Genomic DNA, 10,387 nt, shown 5'->3' on the forward strand with positions numbered 1-10,387 from the left:
CTACCTCAAATCCGGAGGGGTTACTCGTCTCAAACAATGAGCTAAAATAGTATGCCATAATGTTTTGGCCTGGATATGGCTCTCTCCCACCTGCCAATTCCCCTGTAAGTCAAAGAGACCGGCTATGTGATTCTTCTTACTCCTCTGACTTGCCTTTCGATGAAAATAAGCCGTATTTTTATCCCCATCACGCATCTCATTAGCCCGAGATCTAGCATACCAATACGACTCTTCCAAGCAACGTAATTCATTAAGTTCTCCCACAAGAAGTTCACATCTAGCTAGCATCGATGCATCCACATGAGCAGCTTGCGCCTCCTGTAATTCCACCTCCTTCAACTTTATTTTTTTCTTCACCGTGCCGAAAGAAGTTGCAGCCCATTTCCTCAAGTATTCAGCACATAAAGCAATTCGAGCATGAGGATCACACCCCTCTCCATCACTCCAAGCTTTCGAAACCACTTCACCACAATCTTCTCTGGATAACCACATTGCCTCAAACCGGAATAACCTCTTCTTTCTCCCCCTTTCATAGTAGTTGATAGTATCAAGTAAGAGCGGAGTATGGTTCGAAGACACCCTAGCCATATGTTGGACCGAATATTTTGGATGTAAGCCACACCAACTATCATCACCAAGAAATCTGTCCAACCTTTCTCTCACCACCGTATCAACATAATTCCCTCTTTTCCATGTATAAATGCACCCTTTATAACCAAGGTCGCGGAGCTCATAAACATCAATGGCATCACGAAATGCATCCATTAAACTCTCTCTTCTTATCGCACCACCATCCTTCTCCGACATACTTACTATCTCATTAAAATCTCTAAACATAACGCAGGGGACATTTGATAAGTGTTTTATTTTTCCACTTATCATGGCATTTTAAACACGATTTTGTACTCTTTCCCCACTTCAATCCCTTTTTCTAACTCTTTTTTTGTACACACTTGCATCTTTTGGCTTCCCCGTTTCTGTTTATATGTGTGCTCGTGTTTGTAGGTGCAATGAGATTATGGTTAAGTAGCATGAGCATGAAGACTTTCTCGAGGGAGCATTATCAGGCAGGAGCGGGCGTGCACCCTTAGAGGAGCGGCCGCTCCTCATCCCAGCACCACAATCTGCCTCCCCCTGCAAATAGAGGAGCGGGCGTGCAGCCTTCAAGGAGCGGGCGCTCCTCCTTGTTTTCCTACATTCTGCCCCAAACTGCTGCAAGAGGAGAGGGAATACAGAGAGCCCAGGAGCGAGGCTCCACACCCAGAAGCGGGCGCTCCTACTTACTGGAGCGGGCGCTCCTCCTGTTTTGAAGCCCGATTTTGACGGATTTTACGATGAAATTTTTGGGCATATAAATAGAACGCTTGACTTCAGATTTTAGCATCTTATTTCCCTTTAGTTTTCTTAGGCCCTTAGTTTCTCTCAACCCTCATTAATTAGCTTAGATTTTCTCAAACTCAATCATTGTAGTAGATTAATTAAAGATTGTTCTCTTGAATTCAACAATTTCTCAACTTTGAAGCATTTTAAGTAATCTCTTTCCTCTATCTCTTACTCTTTAATTTCAGTTTTTATTTACTTTGAATTGTTAAATTCCTCTCTTGATCTTGCTTAATTGTTGTTGTATGTCCAATCTACCTTATTCCTACTACTCCTCTCAACTTGTTAATTTAATGTTCGAATTGGAACTTGTTATTTTGATGTCCTTCACCATGTTTAGTGAGTAGTTAATTAGCTAGGGGTTGGGTGAAGACCCAACCAAGCCATGGGTTGATTGATGTTTGTGCTTGCATGTTCATTTTGGGTTGATGATTGATTGTTAAAGAATTGGTTAATTGCATGTGTAATTGGATGGCCACTTATTGCTCATGTATTCACTTTTATGCTTGCATTGAGAGATGGAGTCTAGTTGTGAGCCTTTTCTTATATGATTATGCTAAATTCCTCTTGATTATGGTTCCTTGTTTGAATGATGTGGTAGTATAATTAGTTGCAACAATTAGGTGAGAAATCCCAATTGCTTGTGCCTTAATACTTTCTTGGACCGATCGAAAGACAAACCCGAGTTAGTAGTCTACTTCTCATTGTTAAGACTTGGTTGGCCTATCTTGTTAGTTGAGTTTGGTTTAGGAATGCTTAGTGTTCTGGCTTCGAAAGAAGGCAATGTTGAGTGCCCTCTCTATCACCCAATTTGTGTTCATGCTTGCCTATTGTTTTGATCCATTGGTTTGGTTGGAGTCGATCCCTATTTCCCCCTAGTGTTTGTCTCCATAGTAAATACCTAATCAAAACTCCCAATTTGTGACCGAACTAGATTGCAACCGTTTCATACAATTTCTTGTAGAGTAGCGGAGAGTTGTGCAATTTGATTATCTACAATTTTATTATGCGCTAAAATTTGATCAATTGTCGCATCTCTGCTCTCCATGTGCTTTTGCATATTGACCAACATTGCTCTAATTTCCCCCAAGGAAGGGTCGGAAGATGAGGGGGGTTGTTGTGGTTGATTCTTCTGGCTAGCGTTGGGATGATAGTATTTCTACTGCTGATGCTGTGGCACCTGTGGTTCTTGTGGTGGTGGATTTGAACATTAGTGCTCCGGTAGGAAAGGTATGGATGATTCCGATACCCAGGATTGTAAGTGTTGGAGTATGGGTTATTCTGCCTATAAGCTTGGAAGGCATTAACTTGCTCCACGGAACTCCTGCAATCCTGCTCCCAATGACCTACAATACCACAATTCTCACAGAAAGCCTCATTAGAATTATTATTAATCGCAGAAACATTAGCTACACTAGCAGTGCTCAGATTATCTAATTTTTTACAAATAGAGGTCAATTGAGCTTGCAAAAAGGATACAGAGTCGACACTATGTTTCCCCTTGTTAGCAAATCCTCTGGGATTCCCATATTGGGAATTGTGTATCGCCATGTCTTCAATAACCTGACTTGCATCATCAACATTAAGATTCATAAATCTCCCACTAGCTGCAGAGTCTAAAATTATTCTATAAGAATTTCCAATGCCGTTATAAAAGGCTTGGATTAACTGCCATTGTGCTAAATTATGGTGGGGGCATTCTCTTTGTAGGTCCTTGAACCTCTCCCAAGCCTCATATAAAGACTCATCGGCTTCTTGGGCAAAGTTCTGAATCGCACTCCGTAGTACTGCTGTTCTCTCTGCAGGATAATATTTGTTATAGAAATTCAAAACAAGAGTTTCCCTGTCAGTTATACCAAGTGTAGTTCTATTTAAGCCATTAAACCATAATTTAGCTTTTCCAGTTAGAGAGAAGGGAAAGAAAATCTCCCTGATTTGGTCTTGAGTGACCCCGACTTGCCTGATGGTGTTGCAATATTGACAATAGTCAGCAATGTGAAGATTCGGGTCTTCACCCTTGGCTCCACTGAATTGCTTCCTCTCTATCATCGTTATAAATTGGGGTTTGATTTCAAATTGAACCCCATCAAGAGCCGGAGTAGGGGTGAGATGTGGAAAATCCGTAAGCTTTGGTTGTGAATAATCACTAAGCTTCTTTGGAGCCGCCATCTCTGATTCTGTGTCTAATGATACCTCTAAATCGCTAGAATCAGTTGGAGGATCGCGGTGATTATTGTTAGTATCACCAGAATCCGCCAGGATTTGCTTGTAGAAGTTTTTCTGTCTATGGAAGGAACGTTCGATCTCAGGATCGAATGGGATGTAACCTGATCTGGAACACCTGGGCATAAACAAAAACTAGAAGCAAATATGAGATTTGCCTCAGAGAACTAACGCTCTCTGAGACAAAAGAGAAATAATCTAGACTACAAAAACAATCAGAAATAAAAATAAAACCGTTTCCCCGGCAACGGCGCCAAATTTTGACAGGGTAAAGTCGTATCCCCTAATAAAAAATAATTACCTAAATCACTAACTAAGGTAGATAGGGAAGTAGGGTCGATCTCCACAGGGAAACAAGTCTTTTTACTCCTAATTAATTAATATAATCTAAATTATTTAAGTAACCGATATTTATAATTAAGCAAGGAACTAAACTACTGAGGTTGAGAATAGGAAGAAAACAATATATAAAAGGATCTAGGGCACAGGTTCACCAATAAATAATACTCCAGGGTAAAACATAGTAATCAATCATTGACGTTGCATAAATAACATGATTAACAGGCTTCGCAATTTATTAATCAACATAGATCTAAAAGGCTCTCGCAATTTACTAGATCTAAGTCCTTATTGAAAATAGCCTCTAATATCAAATTAACATCTGCTCGATTCATCAATTTAATATTGCTATACTTTTACAAGCCGCAATTGTAAAACATTAAAACAATTCAATAAGAAATTATCATGCAATACCAATAATCAATAATAGTCAATCATCAATGCATCAATTAACCAGATTGTAAAGGGCTCTCGCTACTTATTACAATCACACAATTAATTTATCGGCATTAAATCTCATCTCTCGAATCTTGACTTAACCATTTATAAAGTAACTTGCCTATTGAAACTAAACCTAAACATTAATTCTCATCTCTCGATTCTCGAATCAATATTGTCAAACTCATGCATAAAAGATAGGCCTAATCTAGTCACAGAGCATTAATCCAATCAATAGGAAATTAATCTAGCATTGATAATCAACAACAATAAATTACCCCTTCATATTATTTATGGATCCCCATAAACCCTAGAAATTAAACTACTCACACATATTAAAAACTAAACTAATCAAGGCAATAAAATAAATAATGATGAAAGGAATAAAATAAATAAGATTAAAGGAAGAGAAATCGTTACCAAAATAATCTGGAATTAATGAAAGAATTAAGATCAAAAGTTTAGAGAGAGATTAAGAGAGAGAAAACTAAGTAGAGAGAGAAAGTCTAAGAGAGAAACAGATAAGTCAAATTAATCGTCCTCCAAAACATACTTAAAACCTAACTAAAACAACTCCTAATTAGAAACTAATTGCTCGTCAAAAGAGCCTTTCCAGAAACACGCGCCCGATCGGGCTAGAGGCCGCCCGATCGGGTGCGCCTTTTTTCTCGCACTGCTCTTCTCACTGCACCGCTCGATCGTGCTAAGCCTCGCACGATCGGGCGCGCCTTGAGCCACGCACCAGCACGCATCTTGCCCTTGCGTGCATCCGCCCGATCGTGCTAGGCTTGTCCGATCGGGCCCGGTCTTCTCCTTCGAGGCTTGGACTTCGATTGGGCTAGATTTCTCGGCCCAATCCATATTTCATCTCGGGTCTCGAATACATGGTCCAAATGCCTCGTGATCCAAATCACCGAGCCCTTAGTCACCGGCTCTCACCGATCTTGGGCTCCAAAAGTGATCGTGTCCTTCTAGCTTCCGTAGTCGATCCAATAAGGCCCGGGAAAATGCTCCAAGAGTGCAATTTCCTGTAAAATACAACTAAAACTACGAAAACACTAGAAGACACAAATTAGTAATAAAAGTGGCCCGAAAGAGCCAAAAACACCACTAATAATGACCACGGGACGGGGGTAAAACACTATATAAAATAGACATATCAAACTCCCCCAAGCCAAACCTTTGCTTGTCCCTAAGCAAAGAGCTCATCAATGAACATATAAAACATACTTCACCCCAATAAACAAATCAAAAGCCAACGATTCAATGGTAAAATTAAATGAACATGCTTCAACATCAATCAATCTCATTCATCTAATCACCCTTCCTCCCCAACAATTGTCAAGTAGAGCAAACCACAAGAGCATATAGAATTCAAGACTAGTGCTCACACACTCTACTCTCATTTATGTGGCGAGTAAAGAATGTACTCGATCGCTCTCCACCCAACCCCTTTAATGTGAACAATGCCCTCCCAACTCACACTCTCGTGTGTATAAAAAACATTGAATGCTCATCCTACTAGTCGACTCGAAATATGCCAAGTCATAACTTGTATTGAAAAACAACACTTTCACATTTACATAACTTCTATGCACAAGATCGGAAGGTCTTTTAAGCTTGTAATGTAAGGCTAGGGTAAAGGTAGGATAAATTTGGGATTAAGTGAGAGAAAAGCTATGCTTAAAGGAGCCATATCCTAATAAAACCCATGATCAAAATAAATAGTGATCATACATCTCCTACATAACCAAGTCTAACATCAACCAAATATACTCCAATCATAATAAACAATCCCAACTCTTACAATTTCACTCATAAAAATATGACAATATGGAACAAGAGTGAATAACAAACCTTGAACTCATAACTTGAAATATTTACATTGAAACTCAACTTTTTTTTCTTCTTTTCTTTTGATTAACCTTCACTTAGAACAATTGAACATCAAACATTTTTTTCTTTTTTTTTTTCTTAGAAGTTCACTTTCTTTTTTTTTTTTTTTCAAATTTCTCACTTTTTTTTTTGAACTTCTTTTTTTCATCACACTTTTATTTTTCTCAAATATATACAACTTTCGAACTCATAAAAACAAAAATATGATCAAGAACAAATTACTTTTCAAAACCTACCCAAATCGTGCAAATAATGTGCACACTACAAACTCCCTCACCTCACTCACTAATAGCTCCCCCAAGCCAAGCTTGGGACTAGTAACCAATGGGGCAATTAAGGCTTGTAATGTGGCTTTAAACAACAAAAAGGTCAAGGCAACAACATGGGTGACAAGAAGGGAACAAATGTATCTAAATACTCTGAAGGCTACCTAAAAGAATAAACGCCTTTGTCCTCCTCATGTGCATAATAATAAGTCATGAAACACTACTCATAGTTGCAAATCAATACTCAAATTCATTGACATACCAGGAATTATGGAACTATCACACATTTTCTAACCAAATCAACTAGTCAAGCACTATATTCACAAGTAGTTGGACGAAATTGACGCAAGTTTAGGAATCCAAACAATTAGACTTCAAATCATGACCAACAAATCCACAATATTCATCCTCAAATACCAAGAATCAAAACAAATTTTCTCAAGTATGGGGCACAGGGAAGCATGATTTACAATTCATTGGAACGTATTTTTAAATTTTTTTTGTATTTTTCATATATAAGAAAGCAATAAAAACTACACTAGAAAGCACGTAAATAGAGAGAAAGGAAAAAGAGTAAAAGCGAAAGATTACCCCCCAAGCCAAATCAAGCAATGCCCTCATTGACTTGGGAGTGTAACCTACTCCTCATCCTCATCCATCCCCGAATAGCCACCACCACCATGGCTAGAACCGGCCCCTCCATGGCTCGAACCACCACCTCCATACCCCGAACCACCTGCAAAATAGTTAGGGTCTACATTCCCCCCAAGCCCACCAAAAGGAGCATCGGTCCCATATCCATGGACCGATGAATAGTCCACATAGGTACCGTAAGGCACTTGGGTCCGTGTATCCCCCTTAGGGGTATTGGAACCAATCGGGGACAAGTGATTCGGGGGGAATAGCCCCCCGACGGGCATAATCATCATACATGGGGTATAAGCCCCACCCCAAGTTCCTCTCCACAACCCAACCCTAGCATCTAGGGCTCCTACCCTAGTGTCCAAATTCCTAACCATACCCTCCATCCTCCCTTGCCCACTCTCTATCCGATCCAATTGGCTTCTAAAAGCCGAAAAGTCATATGGGGCGTTAGGGTCGATGTTGTAGTTGGTTGAGGAAGTGGGAATGTTATGTGTGTAGTGTTGGGGTGATGGTTGGTGGAAATGTTGTGGTGGTGAGGGAGGTGCTTGGTGGTGTGCTTGGGCCTCCCCTTGGTCTCCTAATTCAAAGGTATAAGAGGGAAGACCCTTCTCAAATTTAGTCAAGGGGTTAGGCAAGGTGAAAGCGTTGTCTCTTCTACCCGACTCCCTATGAATCACCCACCAAGTCTCACCCCCTATCACATTTAACCAATTAAGGCCTCCTAAGTAGGGTGCGTCCATTAAGGTCGGTCCGTCTACCTTACCATCACCGTTAGGAGTCCAACTAAGGTATTTGACCGCTATGTGGGTTACTAACCCACCAAAGTAAATTGGGACCCTAAACCTATCCGATTTGGCCGCATTGGCCACCCTCTGAAAGTGTTGGGCCATCCTATGAACTATGTAAAGCTTGTCACTCTTAGGAATCATGTATGATCCTAATAGTTCTAGTTCATGTCTCCTCACATTAGCCGGTTCATGCCTCCCAAAGATGGTAAGGCTAACAAACCGTTGCCAAAGTTTTGGCACGGGATGTTGAATCCAAGTGCCCTTGGCATGCTGGAGGTTTAAGTTAGGATTCCCTGTTAGAGCACGATAGACAAAAGTAATGTTGTCTTGGGGTGGTTCAATTGGTCTATCGGCTTTCAATTCAAACAATTTTCCAAAATCTTTCAAGGACAATCTAATATCATTATTAAACAATCGAAATTGAACATGAGAGATTAGAGCATTTGATTTTATGACATTAAAACTAGAAATGAATTCTAAAGTCAAATAATCATAAGTATCATAGTGTAAATTGAACAAACCACTCATGCCAATTCCTTTGAATAGTTTTTCAACATGTTTATCAATTCCTAGTCTAGAAAGCGTAGGATGGTGAATAAAACGGGTAGGAATTACCTGCCGTGTGATGAGGTTGAGCATCCTTTGCTTTTGCTCTTGGGTGGTGATGACCACCCTCTCCCACCCCGGAATTTGCAACTCCGGGTCAATGCTAGGTGCTTGTTGCCTCGATCCTTCACCCCTAACAGTTCTAGACCTCTTGAAAGCCATTTTAATGTGAAAATAGTAGGAATTGAAGCTTTCTCTCTCTTAGGGTTTGAGAAGAAATTGAGAGAAAGTGTTGAAAATTTAGTGTAGATTGTAGAGGAAGATGAGAGGAGTTGGAAAATGTAAGAATTTTTAAGTTTGGATGGAAGAATTGGAGGAGATCTTGGAATGAAGTGTGAGTTGGGGGTTTGGAAATGGAGGTTTTAGAGAGAGAAAGTGAAATGAAGAAGATGAAATAAGGGGAAAGTGAGGAAAGAAAGAAGAGAAAAGAAAATAAAGGGGGGACGGGCTGTAGGCGCGCCCGATCGGGCGAATGGGGAAATTTCCAGATTGCAAGTTGCGCGCCCGATCGGGCGCGAACTCGAACAAAATTTTCGCCCTTTGCTCGCCCGATATTTCTTTCCTTCTCACTCGATTTGCGCCCGATCGGGCAAGCTTCGCCCGGTCGGGCTAAATTAGCCACGAAATCAGCTCTGCTTGCGCGCCCGATCGGGCAGATTTGCCCGATCGGGCGAAATTTTCTCAGTTTTTTGCCTCACTTGCGCGCCTGATCGGGCGTGCCTCGCCCGATCGGGCCCGTACCAAGCCCTGGAGTTTCTCCGATTTCTTTTCTTCTTCAATTTTTTCTAAGTCTTTTAACCTGTCAAATTCATACCTGTACAACAACACTAAAAAATGGTAAAATATCACTTTCCTCACCTCTCTAAAATAAAAACAAAAATAAGGAAAAGGAAAACCATACTAGAAAGCATGAAATACGGGTTGCCTACCGCAAAACGCTGGTTTATCTAGGTCCCGCACGACCTTCTTACCAAGTACAATTCCTAGGACCCTTGGCCTAACGCTTGATCGGGTGGTTTCTCACCCGGTCTAGCGATGTTTAGGCTGCGATGCGGCTTCCTGACATAACCTGTGGGACGCCAAGTCGCCTTATCTGGTGGATCCTCCTTGACTTGGAATGGGGGATCTTCAATGCTACGCACTAAACACCCTTCTTCAATCGAATGTTGCTTTAAATTGTCATTGCGTTCAACACTTGCAACTCGATCTGGCGGAATACTTACCGTAGGCTCGCTTCGCACAACATGCTCGATCGGTTCCACTTGTTCATCCTCGAAACCAAGACCAACATTGTAGAGTGCTCTTTCTATTGCGTCGACTTCCTTCTGCCATTTGTCTATCTCATCTGAAAGGGATGCAACACAAGATACCGCCTCCAAGGGATCTTTTTCAAGAGCTTGGGGCTTGTTAGAATAATTTACAACCATATTAACACTGAAACATTTCTCCTCAGTCATGGAGCTTTTGGGGGCATTATTCAGATTAAAAACCACTTTATCATCCCCTACTGATAGTGTTAGCTTACCACTTCTTACATCTATGACTGCTCCTGCAGTGTTAAGGAATGGTCTACCCAAAATAATTGGGGTTTGCATATCCTCAGCCATATCAAGGACAACAAAATCTACAGGTATATAAAATTTACCTAGTCTAACGGGGACATCCTCTAAAACACCTAGGAGTATTTGAAAGAACGGTCGGCCATTTGTAGAGTTATATTGGTAGCTTTTAATTTACCCATATTCAACTTAGAACACATAGATAATGGCATGACGCTAACACTAGCACCCAAATCACATAATGCAT

At 40.7% G+C, this 10,387-nt stretch overlaps 1 protein-coding gene and 1 non-coding gene across 2 annotated transcripts; one reads left to right on the forward strand and one right to left on the reverse strand.

Moving 5' to 3' along the window:
- LOC145636584 (uncharacterized) lies at positions 1 to 807 on the reverse strand. Its single transcript, XM_081688164.1, has one exon. The coding sequence runs from the start codon at positions 805 to 807 to the stop codon at positions 1 to 3; it is 807 nt and encodes a 268-aa protein (XP_081544290.1).
- Positions 808 to 3,061: 2,254 nt separating this feature from the next.
- LOC145565919 (small nucleolar RNA R71) lies at positions 3,062 to 3,168 on the forward strand. The gene has a single exon (XR_014095273.1). It is a non-coding gene; the product is annotated as a small nucleolar RNA R71 (small nucleolar RNA).
- The last annotated feature ends 7,219 nt before the right edge of the window (positions 3,169 to 10,387 follow it).

The sequence above is a fragment of the Chenopodium album genome, chromosome 1 (assembly GCF_948465745.1).
Source record: "Chenopodium album chromosome 1, dcCheAlbu1.1, whole genome shotgun sequence".
Taxonomy (NCBI): Eukaryota; Viridiplantae; Streptophyta; class Magnoliopsida; order Caryophyllales; family Amaranthaceae; genus Chenopodium; species Chenopodium album.

What these genes read in the sequence shown, in the direction of transcription:
- LOC145636584 (XM_081688164.1), bottom strand. Translation starts at nt 807, where the DNA reads ATGTCGGAGAAGGATGGTGGTGCGATAAGAAGAGAGAGTTTAATGGAT.